The sequence below is a fragment of the Ctenocephalides felis genome, unplaced genomic scaffold, assembly GCF_003426905.1.
Source record: "Ctenocephalides felis isolate EL2017-DRISC unplaced genomic scaffold, ASM342690v1 CF-g0.4_SCAFFOLD_01886, whole genome shotgun sequence".
Lineage (NCBI taxonomy): Eukaryota > Metazoa > Arthropoda > Insecta > Siphonaptera > Pulicidae > Ctenocephalides > Ctenocephalides felis.
In genome coordinates this window covers 10601557-10623862 of record NW_020538040.1, presented here as the reverse complement: position 1 = coordinate 10623862, position 22306 = coordinate 10601557, and the positions used below count along the sequence as shown (strand labels likewise).

The 22306-nt window shown below is 30.0% G+C and overlaps 2 protein-coding genes and 1 pseudogene across 2 annotated transcripts in view; 2 read left to right on the top strand and 1 right to left on the bottom strand.

Moving 5' to 3' along the window:
* LOC113374621 (mitochondrial proton/calcium exchanger protein-like) overlaps window positions 1–10629 on the bottom strand; it is a 17588-nt gene extending 6959 nt beyond the window's left edge. Inside the window, exons 1-11 of the mRNA XM_026614599.1 lie at window positions 10361–10629; window positions 4087–4424; window positions 3666–4006; window positions 3360–3609; window positions 3080–3291; window positions 2850–3020; window positions 2043–2357; window positions 1743–1927; window positions 1391–1521; window positions 1097–1236; window positions 3–186 (exon numbers count right to left, since the gene is read on the bottom strand). Coding sequence (XP_026470384.1) covers window positions 3–186; window positions 1097–1236; window positions 1391–1521; window positions 1743–1927; window positions 2043–2357; window positions 2850–3020; window positions 3080–3291; window positions 3360–3609; window positions 3666–4006; window positions 4087–4417 — 2260 coding nt within the window. The 5' untranslated portion in view covers window positions 4418–4424; window positions 10361–10629. The remainder of the gene's footprint in view (window positions 1–2; window positions 187–1096; window positions 1237–1390; window positions 1522–1742; window positions 1928–2042; window positions 2358–2849; window positions 3021–3079; window positions 3292–3359; window positions 3610–3665; window positions 4007–4086; window positions 4425–10360) is intronic.
* Window positions 10630–10803: 174 nt separating this feature from the next.
* On the top strand, window positions 10804–11971 carry LOC113374620 (syntaxin-7-like). Its single transcript, XM_026614598.1, has 5 exons — window positions 10804–11008; window positions 11073–11142; window positions 11207–11363; window positions 11431–11805; window positions 11876–11971. Exons 1-5 carry the CDS (start codon window positions 10906–10908, stop codon window positions 11969–11971), a joined length of 801 nt encoding a protein of 266 aa, XP_026470383.1. The 5' UTR covers window positions 10804–10905.
* Window positions 11972–15202: 3231 nt separating this feature from the next.
* Window positions 15203–20518, top strand: LOC113377898 (annotated as a pseudogene).
* The last annotated feature ends 1788 nt before the right edge of the window (window positions 20519–22306 follow it).

The window sequence follows — 22306 nt, the reverse complement described above, 5'->3', positions numbered from 1 at the left end:
ACTCTTCTGCTGTGATGATTCAAGATGCAAAGTTTCACTTGGTGGTACAAAACTTTTCTGTTGAGACTCTTGCTTTTCTTTCTTTTCTTCCAATTCAATAACTTCCTCCTTTTTCAAAAGCTGAACCAACTCATCTAATTGTTTTGTACTCATGATACCATCTTCTTTTTCCACAATGTCAATAACCTAAATAAATTAGAAATTTGGTATAAAATATATAAAGAAAGATATGGGCAAAATGGTATATATAGACAAAATTTGAGTAACGTTTAGTCGCGGACTGTTTAACGTGACGAAAATCATCACAACTCTGTCAGATGTTGGGCGTCATTGTCACAGTCTTGTGCAGTAATCAGTTCAAATGTGTTTCGCTTTTTGAAGTTTATTTTGGGAGAGTTTTTCTCGTGTTGTTTGGGGACCTATATTGATATTCGTGATTATTTCAATTAAAATCAATGAACTTATGCATGTACTACTAATTTCGATCAATTTTATTGCAATAATCAGTGTTTGATGGAATTTTGATTAATTGTTTATTTTTGTTCACTTTCGGACATAATACTATTTCACAAAACTTACTGGTTAATTCGAGGCCAAGAAAAAAAATTGTAAACCTGTAAAAAGTAAGTAGCTTTTAACTTCTACTCCAACTACTTTTAAAATAGACCAAAGAATCCAGGTAAAAATAAGATTTAATTTTTTTGCAAAAATTCTTTTCCCGTTATGAGTTCGGCGAAGATTGATATGCTGATTATGATTTAAGCCCTTACTCATGCATTATGTGCTGATATCTCAAAAAAGACCAAACAATTTATTTGTAAACTGCCTTTTAAAAATATGGACAAAATAGTTTTTGTATTTAGTTGCATTTCTCCTTAATAAGTATGTCATTAAAGTTCCTACTTAATTAAAATACATGTTACCGGTAGTCAATGAATCTAAACTGAGTAAAAACGATTGAGACTTATTATAATACCATTAAATAAATAAATATCATTAAACAAACAAAGCTCCATAACATTTTGTCCTTTTTTCTCCTAATTTCCCAAATAATCATTCAAAGATATCTGTATCAATATAATTAATTACTATTTACCTTCAATACATCTTCAACTTTGATATGCCTATCTTTGTCAGTATCGATCCTGCCCAAAATGTTCTCAATTAATTTCAAGCGATTTTCGTCTGGCACATTTTTAACTTTCTTAATAGCGTCCATTAATTCGTCAATTAAATCTCTCCTCTTTCTTTCCTTACATCTAATTCTAGAATAATTGAAATTAAAATGTTAAATAAAATTTAAATCAAAAGTAATTGAATCAAATTTATTAAGAAATCTATTGTTAATTTATTCATCTATTATTATTGTTATTTTTTTATTATATATTACCTTGAGTTTCAGTAGCGCTCCTAGGAGCTTCAAGTGGCAATGTTTTGGCTTTCTTCTCAGATTCTTTACTTTCAATTTCTTGTACAACAGTATCCATTTTCGTTATCATTTTGTTACCTTCTTCAACAATCTGTAAAATTATAATAATATAACAAATTGAAATCAATACTCATGTGATTTTTTTTTTCAATAAGTCCAATCTAAAATTAGGCAACACCAAGATTAAAAAACTGAAAAGTTGTTAGTTAATGTATAATGAATATGAAACTATCTGTAAAATTCTAAAATTAGGCAATACCAAGATTAAAAAACTAGAAAGTTGTTAGTTAGTCTATAATGAATATGATTTTACCGTTGAGCTCCTTTAGTTTCTTTTATCTCATCCTTTGGTTTCTCAGCAGCAACTATGGCTTCTTTCAATTCTTCTACATCTTCTTGGTAATCAGCAATTTCTTCCTTAATGTCTTTAATAACTTCCTTTTCAATCACCAAATTATTTTTGTCTTTCGATAGTGTATCCAATGCATCTTCAACAACCTATGACATAAAAAGGAAATAAAAAAAATTATAAAATTTAAAATATAATGTATTTGTATTTGAATTTTCATGTTTCAAGACCTTCGGATTCCCTAGTAAACATTAAAATTATCACCTCAAGATCTTTCTTGGTGAATTCCACCTCATCATCAGCATTCTTATCCACTTCAGTTGCAACAGGTGTTTTAGGAGCGCCCATAATCAGAACTTCTGGTGGTGCCAATGGTGATTCTACAGGTGATGTTGCCACCTTTGGTGTCTTTTCTGCATCTATTACAGGAGCTGTATCTATCAAAAGTTCCTGAGCAGAAGAGGCCTCAGCTGCTGCAGAACTGGCATTAAGAGCAAGTTCGGCTTGCTTGCGTTGTTCCTCTTCCTCACGTGCTTCTTGGCGTTCTTCGCGAATTTTGCGTTCTTCCTCTTTGATGACCTGAAAAATATAAGAATAATTACGTTTATCAATATAAAAAATAAATCTTAATATCTGTTAAGACAGACCAGCAAAAACTATCTGAAGAGTTTTGAAATGGAGAAAATAAAAGTGGACAGATAAGATAACAAATAAAACAGTGCTGAGAAAAGTGGCATAAGAAAGAAGTATGCACAATCGTGGAAAGAAAAGAAAATTGAATTGGCCAATATTGCAAAAACAGTGCCCACTGCACGACATTGTCGGAACTAAAATAGAAGGTCTGAAACGATTAGGAAGAAGAAAAAGAATTCAAATGATTGATGACTTATGCAAGAGAAGAACATACAGAAAATTAAAAGACAAAGCACAGAACTGGGAAGAATAGAAGCTTTAGAAAAGAAAATGCATACAAGTGTATAAAAGAAAAGGAATCTTTAATTTATGGTGCTCTCACACCATGGACCTACCTTGAGGCAAAGAACCATATTATTATCTGTTTTATCTACTTACCTCAATTTTGGTCTTATTGTCAATCTTTCCTTCTCTTTCTCCAATAGCAGCCTTTGTCTGAGTTACAATAGTTTCAGGAAGAGCATTTATTGTTGCTTTAAGTTTATCAGACACTGGAACATTCTCGGGCAACATCAGCGCCCTTGACAAAAGCAATAATGATGGTGGAACCTATTAAATAAAATGAATAATAAAAATTGTTTGTATTATAGATTGTTTTTGTATATTACCTTTTCATTCAAGCTTAAATTAATCCAGTCTTCCAATTGCCTCCTCAACCTATGTTCTGGCATACCATAAGCTCGCATTCCACGAGCTCTGCAGGCCTGTTGCACCTCCGAATAAGTCATAGAAACTATGCCTTCTTTTTGAATCATTTTATCATCAGCAGCTAATGAACGCAGTTTCATTCGCAGTTGAAACCTTAAGAAATTTGTTGTTCCTGCAATAAAAGATAGCATTCAAATATTTGTGTATTTAAATTAATAATAGAGAACATAATGTAATTACCTAAAGTACTGATTTCTAGTACCCTGCACAAAGCAACAAGTTGCGGCCTCGCCAGCGAGTCAAGAGTGATTTCATCTTCAAACAATTTTGAAAATTTCATGATTTCTTCGTTACTGGCTTGAGCGCCAGACTGTCTCATTTTCGTAAACCAAATTGAAAACTCTTTAGCCAATTCTGATCTGTGATCTTTGTGTTGTAGAGTCATGTCGTCTAATGTTTCCGTCAGAAATTTAGCCATCTCTAGTTTTACCTAGAAAATCAACACTATAAATACAGACACATAACATGTAGTTACTGGTGTATTACCTTCAAACTTTGTTTCAATTTATCCTCTCTCTCTGTGGCAGTTTGGAAGGTCGATGGCAACATTCCTGGGAATAGTTTAATGGCAACTGGCAGCAGTAATTCCATAAAAGGCACAATAATGAACACAGAAAATGGCAGAAGTCTGAAAAGATCAGCAGTGGTTCTCACTAGCAATCTATGTTCCCTCCTGGTCAACTGGTTTCCATTCAGAACTCGCCATATTAATTTTCTGGATACATTTAAATCGATGAAAAGAAGTCGAAAACCATGGTAGTAATGTAGAAGTTCATGTATTATTTTCTGTTTCAGCGTTTTCTTCACAACTGTTATCTCGGCACTATCTGGTTGAATTTTGGTCGGAATTATTAACTGATTGAACAATAAAAATACTATATAATTATAAAGCTAAATCTAAAATGACCTGCAGGTTTGAGAGCCGTAACCGTGGAAACATTCTCCGCACTCTCCTGCTGACTCTTCAGTTTCTGATCATCCTTTAACTTCTGGACGGTGACTTCAACTTTCGACGATGGTTTTGTGACTCCTTCTTTCTCGCAAAGTCTGACACTGGGAGCATTAAAATTTCTCACCAGGACGACTGTCGGTGTCGCATCATGAAATGTGTTATTATGGCCTACACATAAAACTGGTAAATTGGCACCACGATAGAGGTCTATCCGATGGCTGTGGTAATATTTGTTTGTGCAGTTTTTGGTACGGGCTAAAGTCGAGACTACACGTTGTAGCTTCATTGTGCATCTATGAAAAAAAAAATGGGAGATAAGATATTGTGAAATAGAAAAAGAAAAAGTAAATACTACATTCGAAAATAACAAACCAGTGTTTCCCAACCTTTAACGGTTCTACAATTAATTTGCCCTAAACAAATTTATACCTTTGAAAATTGAATTGGACAGACTTCTCGTTGGGAAACACGAGACACAATGTCGTGATATTACATCAACTATATAATAATTTTTAAAAAAGTTATCTAAGTCATATATAAATTAATTAAAAATTATTAAATATCAAATCGCCGAATGATTTGCATAATGCCTCTACTAATAAAAGATTCCGAGCTATATTAACAACAGCAGGAAGTTTTCTCTACAAAAAACTAGTTCATTTTTTCCTAATTTTGCGATCAAAACTCTATAATACTCCTAAAAGATCGCGCGTTGGAGCAGGGATCTAAAAGCATTTTGAAACAATGTTCAACATCATAGACCGGAATATCATTCAAAATGTTGATGCAATCCTTCGAAACGATTTTTAAGGTCAGATCAGATACCCTTGAAAATGTTGGTACAAATCATAAAAGATTCTGGCGTTGAGCATCAGCCCTAACAATCAAAAATATTTCGAAAACATGTTTAAGTAGGTAAACCGAGATATCCTTAAAAATATTGGTACAAATCCTAGCAAGTTCTGCTGTTACAACTATTGGTACAAATCCTAGCAAGTTCTAACAACCAAAAATATTTTGCAACAATTTTTAAGGCCATAGACTAGAATGTTGCAGAAAATCATAATTTCAAAGCTATGTTTAAGGTCATAGGCCGGAATATCCTTCAAAATCTTGGTACAAATGCTAGAAGGTCGTGACTTTGAATACGGTCCTAATATAAAAAACCATACGGTAACAATATTTAAGAAGAACTATTAACGTACGCCAGCCAAACATGAAAATAACACAAAGATAGCAATCTAAAACGTTAATTGTGGTATGTTGCCAATGTGAAACTGCACAAGGATCTATATGATAAAAGAAGTAATGAACTCGTTACACCACCTTGTAATAGATATCACGGGAAGCTATCAGATCATCCAAATCAGTACGCACAAAAAAATAAGTCAAGGAGTACCGACTAAAAAACTATGGAACAAATGGCCATCTAATTGGTTGATGAGAGGTTCCAATCGGAGAAACCTTCCCAAAAGATAGAAGTCAGATTCTCTTCTGAGAAATCATTATGAGACAATCAGACAAATAAAGAAGAATGTGATTCTCATTAGAGAAACCTTCCAAAAGCCACGGAGATCAGCTCTTAGTCTCATAGGATAATAAAATGACACCAAAAACTAGCTTTTGGTTATTTTTACGCTCGTAAAACTTTTTTTTAAAACCAAATATAATTTAGTAAATAGATAGAAGTCTTGAAACCATATCATAAAAATGAAGAAGAATGTGATTCTCATTGGAAAACCTTCAAAAGCCACGGAGATTAGCTCTTTTTGTTATTGTTCTATTTTTTGACTTTGTATACACGTACATTAGTCATATACAGTTTATAAATAAGTTAACTTTACAATTTTATTTTATTTGATTGTATATAATTATATATTATACACCACCATATATCCTTTGCTTTGTTAATAATGTTATAAAATTAGTTGGGAGGGAAATTTTTTCCTAACAATCTCATTCCATAGTTCTTGTCAATTCATTTCCGATTTTTTGTACTCCATAATGGCGTGCTCAGCATCCGCCTTAGTCGCTCCACCCAAACAATAGCGATTGGGATCGGTATTGATCCCAATTCTACTCAGGTGAAACGGAGTGTATGTATGGTTAAATCTTTGTCTGCTTATTGTAGAAAAGAACGACCGACATTCAGTAAAATCGTCATACCAGCCCTTAGTCTCAGGATGGTGAAATTACACGGAAAAAAGCTTTTATTTATTTTTTACGCTCGTAGAACTTTTTTAACCAAATATAGTTAGAATTTTAACCAAAAATAGTTAAAAGTTATAGGAGCCGAACAAATAAAAAAGAAAGTGATTCTCATTGGAGAAACCATCCAAAACCATGGATATCAGCACCTAATCTCACAGGATGATGAAATCACACCGAAAAAAGCATTTGGTTATTTTTATGCTCGTTGAACGTTTTCCTCCATTAACCAAATATATAGAAGTCAAAGAGCCAAACAAATGGAGAAAGTGATTCTTATTGGAGAATAATTCATAAATCCACGGAGTTCTCACTGCTCACATTCTCATTGGATGATAAAATCACACTAAGAAAAGCTTTTGGTTATTTTTGGGCTCATAGAACGTTTTCCTTCTTTAACCAAATTTAATTAAGTGAATAGATAAAAGTCATGGAAGCCATATCTGACGAATAAAAAAGAAAGTGATTCTCATTAGAAAAACCATCCCAAAGGAGATCAGCTCATAGTCTAATAGGATAATGAAATTACAGGGAAAAAAGCTTATGAATATTATTTATCTTCGCAGAACCTTTTCCTTTTTTAGCCAAATATTATTTAGTCAATAAATAGAAATACCAGGACCCACATCAGGCAAATATAGAAGAAAGTGATTGATGATTCAAAATGCTATTTTTGAATTTATAGTAAAATAATCTGATAAGATTTTGTCGCTAAGCCGTCGTATTATCATAATGCGTCATGTGGAACAAAACGTGCACAGGTCTTCTACAAGGCCAAATACTCATTGGCAGTTCAAATATGATAAATCAGTGATATGAACAGATCTCTATTCACTTGACACGACGACTAATCACAATCGACCCGTATAGCAATGATTTCATCGAGAGCGAATGACGAACAGTTCGGGCGTAACGCAACTTCCGTTGCATTTTCACAGCTTTACTCCCTAGTCGCGCCTAAAGAAGTTTTACTTTAAAAATTAAATATTCAAATATTATATATTTCGACTCATTTTAGACAAATCCAAGAATAATCTTAATAAAATTTTTTAAGATTCCTGATGTTGTCCAGCATACATACACTCATGACCTCTCGGAAACGTTGAACCATTCACGAAATAATACGAGGGGATACGACCAACGAAAAAAAAATTTAAACGTATCGGTATTTTAAATCAGAAATTATTATTAATATTTAGTGAAAACACAAACAAACTATCACTTAAGATACAATAACCAAATTTTATTAAATACTCTTTCCTACCAAACTATTCCACTTATAGATATTCCACATATAAACCAAAACTGGGTAATTTTCAAACACACCTATTATTAATATCACTAATTAAATTAATCTTTGAGCAAATGTTATTTAAATTCTGCAACAAATATTTTGTATTGAAAGAAAACATTCCATAAATCAACTATTATCAATACCTACATTTTTCAAGTATTTCGCTCGACCACTTACTAAAACAAACAAACAATAAGAATTCCAGTTCTAATTGCGAATGTCAAGTGTTTGCTAATTGCAAAAATTATCATATTTAAAATGTGCTAAACAAATTATATAGTTTTACACATTGGAAATGAAAATTAATTTAATTATGGCTACACCGTTATCGGAAATGGCCTAATATGAATATTACAAAAGATAATTTTAATAAAAATAGATAAATAGAAAATAAATGCAACTTTTAAATTATCGAATGAAAAGTTTATGATTTTTCCAAATCATTCTGAAACGTTGAAATTGGAATTACTATGTATGGGTCTCAGAAACAGAAAAGTTTTTTGTAAATATGAATTTTTTAAACATTTTTGAAAACATTTGAATATTGAAAAAATGTCTTTTTTAAAAATACTGATATTTTCGAAAACTTAAAAAAAATATTGTTTTTTTATTTTTTTCTTAAATTTTGAAATTTCTTCGAAGTTTGTGATACCCATTCATATCGGTTAATCTAAATTACAAAATGGTTTTGGTTTTCGACCACCAAATGGTATCGAAATTTAAATTTTTTGCATTTCTTCACGTTTTGAAGATTTCTGAACATTTTGGCATTCCTCTGAAAAACTAGATGTGTGTGTTGTGTTGCGCGTGTGTGTGTGTATGTATGGATACAATTTTAGTTCACGTTTTCGTGCGCACGGATCAACCGATTCAATTGGTTCAAAAAACATTCGATTCCTATTGATAGGGAGATGTGCTGATTAGTTTTTAGCAAAGGCAAGTCTAGCCATTTTCGGAGATGCGGATCAAAAAGTGCAGAAATTGGAAATCGAATTTTGAGAGAACGTAGCATCCGATTTGAATGATCCAAAAAACATTCAATTCGTAATGATGGGGAGATTTGGTGATTAGTATTTTGCAAATGCAGGTCCAACCATTTCGGAGATACAGAGCTATTTGGCAGTTTTTGAGAGAACTAAGCATCCGATTTTTTTCAACATTTTTGAAAACTGTAGAATCACACGAAAAAAGTAGAATCACATATCATAATACATATTTTTGTAAACAAATATTTTGTAATACATTTTTATAAAGTTGGAAATTATTAATTACAAATTAACACATTTCCACATTGGTGACCCCAACGTGAAATATTTGATTATTGAAAAAAAATACCTTTTTTGAATATACTGAGATATTTTCCGAAAACGTAGAATTTTTTGAAAACTTTGAAATTTTATTATTTTTCTATTTTTTGAAATTTCTTCAAAGTTTTTGATTCATATCTGTTAATCCAAATTACAAAATATTTGATTTTCGACTGGCATTTTTTTTAAACTTTTTTCTGAAACTCCAAAACCGCTGGACCTGCCTTTGCAAAAACTTAATCAATTCTTCATTACATCAATACAAATGGAATGTTATTTGAATCGTTCAAATCGGATGCACCGTTCTCTCATAAACTTAATTGCCATTTTCTGCACTCTTTGCTCCGTATCTCCTAAACGGCTGGACCAACTTTCGCCAAAAATAGATCAGCACGTCTCCTTATCAATAGAAATCGAATGCTGTTTGAATCATTCAAATCGGTAGATCCGTGCTCCCGAAAACGTCGACGAAAAATTGTTTATACAAATACATGCACATACACAACCATTTTTTCTAAGGTATGCCAAAATGTTTAGAAATCTTTGAAACGTGAAGATATGCTAAAAAAAATTCATTTTTGATTTCGATTTGAATCATGGCACATGAAACCTAATAAATTGTATGAGTGAAATTATTCAAAAAAATTTGTTACGCAATTTACATGTATTGTATAAATTTCTGTTTAATACTATATATTGTATTATATTATATTTAAAATCATTACAATGCGGTGCTCCCGAAAACGTCGATAGAAAATTGTATCCATACATACATACATACTTACACATACATACACACACACATAGAACGATTTTTTCTAAGGTTTGCCAAAATGTTCAGAAAAATTTGAAACGTGAAGACATGCAAAAATTTTCATTTTTGATTTTTGAACGATTACTATAACTTACCCCATAGGAAGTTACAAATAAACATTTTCAATTAACCGGTAACCGGTTACTTACCCGAAACTAAATTAGTAACGGTAAGATTTTTGCGCCAAAAATTTGAATTAATTTAATGACATATTTTTATTTCGTCATATGAAATAAAACATACTAAAGTACATACATTTACATACGAGTCCTTCGTAATATTAACATGCAGGATATAAAATTAATGCAAATATGATTTGTAACTTGTACATGTTTGAATAAATACATTTAAATTCAAAAACAAAACAAATTAATAAGATTTTCAGTAAATTAATTTAAAAAAAATGAATATTATATGTTTAACAAAGAAAACAAACGCGTCATTCCCAACGCTTTTACGTTTCAGGTATTTTAACACTACCACATCATTCATCATTCATCTGATGATATTAATAATGAGTTATTGACGTTATAAAATTACGTCACTCCTTACGTGGCTCGTATGATCATTTTATTTTTAATTTAAACAAAAATTAAAAATACTTACATGTGTAATCTTTACTACTATCCTTATTACATAAAAGATCCATTAACACTAATAAGGAACAATAATGTTGTTATCAGAACACTCGAGAAATGCACTTTTAACATTCAGATTAAGGTTACTTGGTTTTAATTCACAGCATTTAGTGTGTCAACTACTTTGGCATCGGTATTGTAAAATGTAATTAATTAATTAAGGGTCATTAAGAAAAATATGACATTTTTGTTAACTAAATTATGATTTTGCACATCGCTTGTGACATTTCGATATCATTGTCTTTCGACATTAATGGGTTGCCTGATGTCACTCACTTCAAGTCGCACATGGCAATGTTTGTTTTATATTAATGTTGGTTATTCTGAAGAATGACAAGTGGGTTGAGCTGTCAACTGTATGTCATCTGCCAATAAGTTTTACCATTTTTAATTAATTTTTAATTACTAGCTTTGATACATTAATGTTGCTTTAAACAATAAGTTTTTTAGACATGGTTTGAAGTAGAATAAGGATAATATAAAATTTTCAGTAATCTGTAATACTATTTCGCAATGGACGGATATTCGTCGTTTCACAATGGTTCTGTTAAAGAACCAGACTACGATAAATTATCGAATACAATAGGATCAAATATTCAAAAAATATCTCAAAATGGTAAGCTTACATTGACTTAAAACTATGATAACATTTTCTTACATATTAAACATTTTATTGTCAGTGCTTTCTATGAAAAGAATGGTCAACCAGTTGGGTACATCACAGGACTCTCAAGATCTGCAACAACAATTGTAATACTTTAAGTTAATCTCAATCAAAATTACGAATTAGTTTTTCATGTTATTCATTTTTCAGGCATCAAATACAAAGCTATACTCAGCAATTGGTCAAAGACACGAATACATTATTTACAACATTAAAGAAAGCGAATTTTGGGCCTGAACAGAGACACTTAAAAATTCAAAGAGATCGCTTGGCTGATGAGTTTACAAATGCTTTAAATTCTTTACAGGTACAAAATTTAATAAAAACTATTTGTAAATCAAAATACTATGTTTATAACTTTTAATCATTGTTAGGCTACACATAGAGAAGCTGTTCAACGTGAAAGAAATTGTGTCAATGAAGTTCGAGCTGCAGCTAAACTAAATAACTTTAAGCCACCCCCAGCTTCTAATAAAGACCAACTCTTACCATTCCAATCAACCCATAGTCAACAGCAGATGCAGGCCCAAATTCAAGAAGAGATAGATTTGCAAGCTTTACAAACTCAAGAAGAAAATATAAGACAATTGGAACATGACATACGGGATGTTAATGAGATTTTCAAAAATTTGGGAGCTTTGGTACATGAACAAGGTGATATAATAGATAGCATAGAGGCGTCTGTAGAACGGACTCAAGTTTTTGTGGAGAATGGTACGCAACAGTTGAGACAAGCTAGCCAGTATAAGGTAAGTTAAAACAACATCTAAAATATTGAACTTAATGCCAAACAAAACTATATAAATTTTTCTTTTTTAGACAAAGCTAAGAAAGAAGAAGCTAATATTACTTTTAATTGCGATTGTTGTTTTAGCCATTTTAATTGGCATAATTGTATATAGCACCAAATCATAATTTCTATTATGAACATACTCAAAAATATTTTATTTTATTATATTATGTTATATATTGAGATTTATTTGTAAAATATTAGTTTGCATAGTGCAATATAATAATTAATTGCAATATGTATTAATGTGTATTAATGAAATATTATGTAATATTACTAATGCTACAAATTCAGCATTATGAATTGCGCAAGATTAATTAAAATTTATTATTAATAATTTGCTTACTTTTAAATATTTCTTCACGTGTTACATACTAAAAACTACTTATATACATATATTATTTATCGTCAGATGCTTTTTATAAAAAAGCAATTTGAATATGTTATATTTAATAATTTTTATATACACTGATTTGTTTATTAATTGTGAATTATTTATTAATCATAAATAATATTTATTTAAAATGTATATACATGTATACTCATTTTACTGTTTTTTTCTCTTTAATTTTATATTGATTCTTACAAGTTAAAACTAGATTTAATCTGGGCCTAATAATACATGAAACCCTAAGACGGGCAGAGCATATAAATAAAATAAAAATAATGAGAGTGGTATTAATGGAGGCTTTAAAAAGAATCCTTACAAGTTACAGCTAAATTTAACCTGGACATAATAATACATGAAAAGCTAAAATGGACAGAACAAATAAATAAAAAAGATAGTGGAGCTTTAAAAAGAAGAAAGAAAGGAAAAAAATAAGATACTAATCCTTAAAGCTCATATAATGCCCATATATATGGAATATCAACATGGATTCAAACAACTAAAGCTAACCTAAGCAACGTACAAAGAATAGTTAATAAAGCTATAAAAATAGCATGTAATCTTCCACATTTTAACACCCACCAAATACTTACAGAATGAAACAAATAATCATTCATTCAATAATATAACTAAGAAATAGGAAAATGCAAATTCATACTTAAAGTTAAATGAGTACAGTAATAGACCCAAATGAACATTACGCAAAACAATAAGAAAATTTTCACATTGAACACAATAGAAAAAACAGAATGAAAGAAAATGGTTACATACAGTATGGTATATGGAGCGCTACTAAATATAATGAACTTCTGACTGAATGCATGGATAAATAAATTTTATTAATTTAATATAGAATGAAATGGATATATACGTATATGTATGTATAATTTTTTTTTTCATGATTTCTTATATCAGAGATGTGAATAATAATACTATTATGTTAATTATAAACAAAAAAACTCATTTGTTTCAGCCATTCAAATTTATTGAATGTCATATTGGTGGTAAAATTTAAAGTAAAAAAATTAAAAGAGCCATCCATAGACAAATAAAAAATTTAAAATTGCCACCAAATATATTTGCACCGCGTTCATCTGCTTTTGTTGGTACCACTAAAAAAATACATAGTACGTGTCCTACTTCATACCGCTTGTGTCATCTGTTCACCCAAAAGGAGCCACTAAATTCTGATACATGACAGATAGGTTTTGACGTTTCAAAAACACCTACGCTCTGAAGTTGGCTCCGGGATAGAGCATAACCCATATTCTTCTTTTATCTATGGCATAACCTGTCATTTCGTGGAATATTTAGTCCCGCGTTCTTTTCTCATTTTTGTTAGGGTAAAGCCAAAAGCGTCGCGTCGGTTTCGTTTCAAGTAAGCGTTTTATTATATTTTCTGCTTTTTCTTTTCGTGTAATTAGAATTCTTTCGTTCTGTTGCTATTTCTAATTCTATTCTTTTTTTTATTTGTTTATAACAGTTTTTTTTCACATATTTCGGTTCGGTTTTTCGTTTTTTTTGCTCTGGATCGCTTTCCTTGCGTTGCTTTTTTTGCTCTAGTAAGCTTCTTATTATAATTCATGCTTATTTTTCATATTTCATAGTTACAATAAGTGTTTTTTAGGATTTTTTACTTAGATTGCGTAAGTTTCTTTTTAGTTTAGTTACGTGTTTTTTTAGATTTTTTCTTAGCTTGCGTAAGTTTATTTTTCGTTTATTATACCTTCATTACTTTTATTTTATATTTCACTTTATTACATTACTTATGTGGCAACATGGACAGCGACTTTTTCTGTACCGAGTGTCAGATTCCATTCACAGCTCATAGCTCCTTGTATCGCCACATGAGACAAAAACATGACAAAGAGCCAAGAGCTGTTTATCCCAATGCGTGTGCTTTCTGCCTTAAAACTTTAAAAATTTAAATATTTATTAACTCGTCACGTGAGCCAAGTTCATAATGATATCCCTAACCCTTCACCTGCCCAATCTTCTTCGGTATCTTTTGAAGACATTACACACCTTTCCTCCTCCACTAAAACAAATATAAAGCATCCTTCTTTTTATGTTTAATTTCAATGTTTATATTTATTCTATATTATTTATATTTATTCTATATTATTTATATTTATTCTATATTATTTATTACATGTTTCCTGTGACATGCTTTATATTGTAAATAGTATGTGTATATATTTTGAATAAAAATATTTGATGAAATAGATGGTTTTAATTGTGTTTCTTATTACCTATGTTAATCATTGTTAGAAAAAGTAATCAGATCACTTGAAGATAAAAATAGGCAACAATATCGGACTGAACTTAAGTTTATTACATTACTATACATATGCTAGCCTTTAATATATATAAATATATATACATATATACATGAATACATATGAGTTCTAATAATCAGATGTTACATGCTACAAGACTCTTGTAGCTATTTTGATGTTCAGGCTGAAGTCCTAATCTTAATTCAGTGAACCCTACAATAGGATTAAAACACACTAAGCAAACAAAAACAACCTGAATAACATTTACCTGGGTAAATAAAATAATTATACTAAAACACTCTGCAAAGCCCTAATTAAAAATTTCCTAATAATTTCTAACAAAACTGTACTAGGTTTTGAATAACTATATGTTTGGTTTCCTAAAATAATATTAGTTGTGAAGAGACAATGTATGACCATGTAAATGTAAAAGAACCGCCTTCGTAAATAATTATATACTTACAATTGGGATTTCTATTTTAACTGTCTAAAAGGTGTCTAAATGTGAGAGGTTAGAGACAATATAACAATGGGTGTACTATTTTGACGTTTGACAGTTTTGTTTGACGCACATAGGTTTTTTGTCTTTCAATGTTGTTACACTTTCTTTATTCTCGGTTGAGCGTCGTATGTTGGTATGACAAAGAAATGTGATATTAGCAGAAATTAGCTTCGTGTGTTCACCCAAATAAAAATAAAGTAAGAAATGTTGAATATGTTTCAGGAATAATCTTTTGATCTTGAATGTGATTGTTCAATATAATTGTGTGCAATGTCTTCCCGTGTTTTGCGTAAATTACAAGGCGATAAAGATTTGCCAGAAGATATTGTGTCAGATCCTGATCTTGATGTTCCTTACAGTAGTGGGTGGTGCTAGACGAAAACAATTAAATATCAATCGATATGATCTGGTAAATAATAAGCATTGATTTAGATTTAATTCGATGTTTAAGTACTCTTAATAAACTATTTCGTAATAAATTAATTGGTGCGTTTCATGTCATTCATCATTTATGTTTGTGTTTAGATGTGGAAATGCACAGCTGCTATTGCACAATAATATACATATTAAAAGTAAATAACAAATTCAAATTAAATATTCAATCGATTTCTTCAATTAATAATTATACTGAAACAATCTCAAAAATACATTCTATATAATTTATAATATCAATACTCAATAGCCATCCAAATTTGGAGAAATAATTATTGATCACAAATCAAAAACATAAATTTTATGTTTAAAATAAATATACTTATATTATCAATTCTATTAAGTTAAGTCAAGAGTCTCATTCTGAAAGTGAAGTGAAGGAAGATGATAATGAAACCGAGCACGCTTCTGCTGCAGGAAGTCGTATCCAAAATAATGAACAAGTTAAAAGGAAGAAGAAGAAGCGTAAGAAGAAAAGTGGAAAAAACTTATGCCATAGGAGCAGTGAAGATAATTGTGAGGTCAATACAAATATTTTTCCTTTTTTGTTGTCTTCACAATAATAAAACATATACTAATCAATATTTCTGACTTTAGATTGTTGGTGAGTTTGATAACGAATTCGGAGCAGTGGAATCAAAAGAATCGGTTGATTCAACGCATGTAACTGAATTTAATCCTGTTAAAACTTTGTTAATTGTGCAACATCGCCATTTAAATCCAAATACAGAGATGAAAAGGATGTTTGGTTCAAGAGTCATACAAGCAGATCAAAGGTATACTTTAAAATTATAGAACTGACATTTATTGAAAATAAAATTATTATTAATTATTATTATTCTAAAATTCATTTATAAATTATTGAGGATTATTTATCAAATGATTTTTAAAAGTATTCTTAGTTTCCCACTTACATCCATCGGGTTCTACTAGCTTGTTATAGATCTTGGCACCTAATATAGTTCTTAGCTATGATCTAAGTTTTATTATTGGATATATCGCAGCATATATCTTAAAATTATATATATACCAGCTGGCCCAACAAATTTTCACCATGGAAAATATTTCTAGAAAATTACTTTTCTAGAAAATTACTTTGTGAAAATGTGAAAAGTTAGAGTTGTCCGTGTTTTGAGCACTGCATTATTAATAAATGAAATAAAAAAAAGGTTCAAATTCGAAATATAAATTTTAGAGATGACAACTCTTCACAAAAGTATTTGTTTTTTTAGAAAAATTTCAGTTTTGCCAAACTTTCGGAAGACTTGATAGAAAAAAACTGAGTTTTTTTTGTAATTAATTAGTTATCTACTAGTATGAAAAATTATTGAATTACTAACATGGCTATTTCAAATAGGGGTTACTAGTAGGAGTGTGAATTTAGGGTTGTATGTATTTTGCAAATATACATTAAAAAATACTTAAAAATTAAAATGAAAAATATTGGGTCAAAAAGAATGCGTTACTGGTGGATAACCCTTAATAAAAGAGTTTTTCCATGTTGAATGCAAGCTTTTCCAAAAGCTGAAATAAAACTCAGTGAAAAACATTCATAGACAAAAAGCGGGTTGAAAAATTATTGGCTTACTAAAATAGTTATTCCGAAACAAGGGTTTGTAGTAGAATGGTGAAAATTTAGGGCTATATGTGATTTTTAATTAAAATTAAATAAAAGAAAGTCACTTAGGGGTGTGAACAATAGATGTTATCCAATTCTCAGTCTTGATGAATGTGTATATAAAATTTCATAAAAATCAGTCACACTATTTTGGAGGAGTATAATCACTAACACAATGACATGAGTTTTGTATATATATATATATATATATATATATATATATATATATGTATATATATATATATGTATATATATATAGTATTCAAGTATACAAATATAAAAGCCATTATTGAATTATTATTAAATATTATAGTAAACGTCGAGGACGAGGAAGTAGGCCGGTATTGAAATCAACTTGGATAGTATCATCAAAAGATTCATGGCCTCCAGCAATGGGTAAATCAATTTATACAAAAAAAATTTTTTTCATTTCAGTATGATGCAATTATTAATTTTCCATATTAGGCAAATCTGGCTTAGGAATGGATTTAGTTAAAAACTCTGGTGGGATACATACATTTTGTTTCACTCATGGACCAAGTTATCAACAAACCCAAAAGAAATTCTTAGAAGCAGTTGAAAGTTTAAATCCTGAAAATATTGTCAATATCATCAACCAGCAGCCATATCATGTTGATGCTCTACTACAATTGTCCGATTTATGTAAGTTTAGATATAAGATATTCATAACAAATAATTTTCTATGATCTGCATGTTAATCTATTATTATTTATTATTTTAATATTTTTGTATGTTGTATTGCAGGTAAAATGAGTGAGGATTTAGCTGTTGCTTCTGAATTGATAGAAAGGGCATTATATGGATTAGAAATGGCTTTCCATCCATTATTCAATTTAGCCCAAGGAACTTGCAGACTTGATTACAAAAGACAAGAAAATCGTGCCTTATTTATTGCATTGTTTAAACATGCACAATTCTTAGAAGGGAGAGCATGTCCTAGAACTGCTTTAGAAATTTCTAAGCTCATATTAGGCAATAATAATAAAATTGATGAAATATTAAATGTTTTTGTAGCCTAAATTTATATAGATTAATTTTGCTTGTAGCTCTTGATCCTGATTCAGATCCTCTGGCAATGATTCTTATTATGGATTATTATGCCATTAGAGCTCGTGAATATTCATGGCTTGTAGAGTTGTTTGATCAATGGGATTATGAAAAAAATTTTACCCTACTGCCTAATATGTCTTACTCAGTAGCTCAAGCCTTATTTTATTTAAATAGAGGTAAAAATCATGTTGATTTTCAAACATATGATAGTAAACATGTAAGAATGCTTTTAAGCAGCTGTATATTTTTAGATGGTGATTTAAGCAGGGCTAATGAAATGCTTCAGATGGCATTATTGATGTTTCCTGGTGTTCTAAAACCTTTATTAGATAAAATTGGTGTTAAAGTGATTCTAGGGTTGAAAACCATAATTTTTTTGGCTCTCAGTCACAAACCAGGTAATTAATATAAGAATTCAACATTATTCGAAACTAGTTTTCTTTAAATTCAATTTTATTTTGCCTCTTTCAGTCAATCCCCATCACTGAATCAACTATGCAAGTTGTTTGTAAGCAGGAATCATTGCATGTGGAAGGATCCAATATTACTTCCGTGGCTGGAAAGCAATGTTCAAGAGGTGTTGAATATTGTAGACAACGCGTTGCCTGTAGTTGAAGAATGTGCTGAAAAACGTGCACATAGGTAAAAAATTTAAATCGTGAAAAAATTTGTAATGTTTGATTTTTGTGAATTTTAGCTGTATGTATGCAATGTAACTTTTAGCCGAGTCAACGAATGTTCTTCGCAGAAAGTCTTTACATACAGTTTCAATTATGCTTTTTTTTTTAAATTGAAACTTTCATATAAGGAAAAAAATTTGAGTACTATTCAAAAAAAAAAAAAATCTTTGGCTATTCTATTATAGGCTATTTTCAATTAGAAACTTATTTTTGATCTAGATTTTCTAGTGAAAATTGACATCACTACTGCATAATATCAGGTTATCCAGGGCGGGGGTTTGATATATATACATATATTTATTATTTATTATATATATATATATATATATATATATATATTTATATATTTATATTTGAAGTATTTTTGCAGCCCAAGCGTCGAATTAAAAAAAAAAAGATTAAAATAGAAAAAAAATATGTTTTGACACTTAATATGTGTCAACATTCAGCAATCTAAAAACATAAATAACAATAGCTGAAATTAAATGTAAAAATATAAAAAAGGAGAAAATTATATACATACCAAACCAGGAAAAACACAAAAAAATTATAAAATTGATTAAACATTAAACTTGTGCAAAAGAAAATCATAACTGATATAATTAATAAAAGAAAAATTAAAGAAGTACATGTTGCCTTCCTATATTGTGTGATGTTCGATCGCTGTGCATTGTAACACAACTGAATTCAAAGTTACGCGGCACGTGCGGTAGAGTGAGTGAATGCGGGGTGTAAGAAACAAAAGTGGAATGAGAAACAGAGAAGGGGTATAACGAACGAAAGATTCTAACACTGTAAAGAATTACTTTTCATAAAATTTATGACTTTGTAACTGACATGTAAAACATGAGAGGAATTTCGTTTGTTGACACTAGATATATATATATTTATTTATTTATTTATTTATTTAAGGTACCCATCTCCTACACCAAGAAATATATTACGCCATGTAGTGTTATCGGATTTTAAAGATGTTCCAACAAATATAGCAGAGGGTTCAAATCCAGGACCAATGCTTAGTTTTGATCCGTTGCCACCATTAGACTCAATAAATCTGTATTCTAGGTAACCAGATGGTAGTAAATTTTTTAAAGCGCAAATGAATTATTTGAATGATTATATAACATATTTATTTTAATTGAAGGCCAAGACCGACTCATCCCTCTGCTGAAACTGTTAGTACAATGTCCTATTTCTTCCAATCTCTTTTACCAAATTTTAATGTACCAAATTTCAACCCCAATCAGCCCAACAATAATTTAGCTAATCGACAATTGGATATTGCTATAAATAATGAAGGTAAAATACATTTTATAATTTTATTTATAACTACTTTAAGTTTGTGTGAATGTGAATTTATATGTGGCAGATTTGGCAGATAATGAAGCCAATGGTGAAGAAGCAGCTGGTGGCGACAATGCTGCTCTTAGGCAAAGTTTGGCTGCATTATTAGACTCGATGCGTGATTTGCTTCTTAATCTTCGTTTCCCAGAAGCAAGAAATGATGCTGATGGTGATGTTGATGAAGACGACGACGACGACGATGATGATGATGCAGAAAATTTGGATGATGATAATGCAGATGTTGCTTTGTGATGAGATTTCTAAGTCGAGCGTGATATAAGTTATGTGAGTGAACATAAATTGCACTTTAGTGTATTATATTCTCGACCATTGTTCTAAATGTTCAAAGAATAATTCTATGCAATAAGCTTCAATTATGTACTATAAAAAAAAATTTGCTGCCTCTTTGAATTGTGACTGGTCTTAATATTTTATCTATAGTCAATTTTAGCACAAATATGAAATGATATCAAGTATAGCTTTTGTTTTGATGTTGTAAATTAGCAAATCTAGTGCTAACTAGTAGAACCAGGTCTAAAGACCATTTTTTCATCATTCAAATTTTTAATATTTGAACATCATTAATATATTATGAAAATAATTTAAACTTTTTATACAATTTGCATATGATGATATAATATTATATTCGGTTTTTATTTAGTTATCATTAACTACAAATGGTTATTTGGAGTATATTAGTTATTCCAACTATGTTGATTCAAGCAATTTCTAACAAATCCACATTTGAGTAACTCAGAAGTAAGATCTATATTTATGATATATATATATATATATATATATATATATATATATATATATATGACTTAAATTTTTTTTGTTCGACGTTGAGACATATTCTTGAATGTTAATTTGCAGCCAATCGTCGAAATAAAAAAAACAAATATATAATGAACTGGTGTGTCATCATTCAGCAATTTTTTAATATAAATAAACCCCCATTGCCTTAATAAACGAAATTATGCTCTTTTGGTACATGATTCCTATCGTAATATTATTATTTTTAACTTCCCGTAAGGTAGTAAGAGTAATGGGCCGAAAATCCAAAATGAAATTTTTTGCATTTCTCCACGTTTCGAAGGTTTCTGAACATTTTGGCATAAATCAGAATCAGTCAGAAAAAAATGGATGCTGTGTGTGTCCGCTTTGTTTCATTCATGTTGTCAACCGATTTGAATGGTTAAAAAAATATTCGATTCCTATTGATAGGGAGATGTGCTGATTAGTTTTTGGCAAAGGCAGGTCCAGCCGTTACGAAGATAAAGAGCAAAGAGTGTAGAAAATAGAAATCGAGATTTTGAGAGAACGGAGCATCCGATTTGAATGATCTAAACAACAATTAATTAGTAATGATTGTGGGAAGTGGTTATTAGTTTTTGGCAAATTTCGAAGATACAGAGCTAAAAGTACAAAAATGGCGGTTTTCAAGAAAAATGAGCATCCGATTTCAATTATTCAAAAAACTTTATGCTTGTGTAAACAATTGCTTTTCGAAAAAAAATATTTCAATTTCTTTTTTCTTTTTTTCAAATTTCAAAATAATTCAGATTTCAATTTTAATTCTGGCTAAAGTTTTAAAGCTCATTCATATACCTTAAATAAATAATTTAGACTATGTGATTCAGTTTATACAATTCTTATAAATATTAGACATGTTACAGTATTTATAATAATCTATTTACATACACCACTAGTTTTCTCTAATTGTTGTCCTCACTGTTTAAACTATCCTTGGAACCTACTCCTGCATCAACTTTTCGTGAACCCTCGGCTTCTATCGGGTGCGCTCGGCTCGCTATACGTTGTAATTACAATACCTAACTCTTTGGTTCAATTTTAGAACAATTTTTTTTTACTTTATTATATGTATGTTTTATTTTTCAATATTGTTAGTTTAATTATTTGTGAGTGTTTTTTTCTGGTGTGGTATGTATTCATTTTTTACTTGTTTAATTTATTTTAATCTATATATATTTTAAATCTTACTGTTTAAACTCTTAAAAATTATTTTAGATACTTATGAATATTAAAAAATTGCTGAGTGATGACACACATATCGTATCGAAACGTATAAATAAATAGTTCATTATATACATGCAGGAGTGATCCAAGGGTCCTCAGCGCCTCC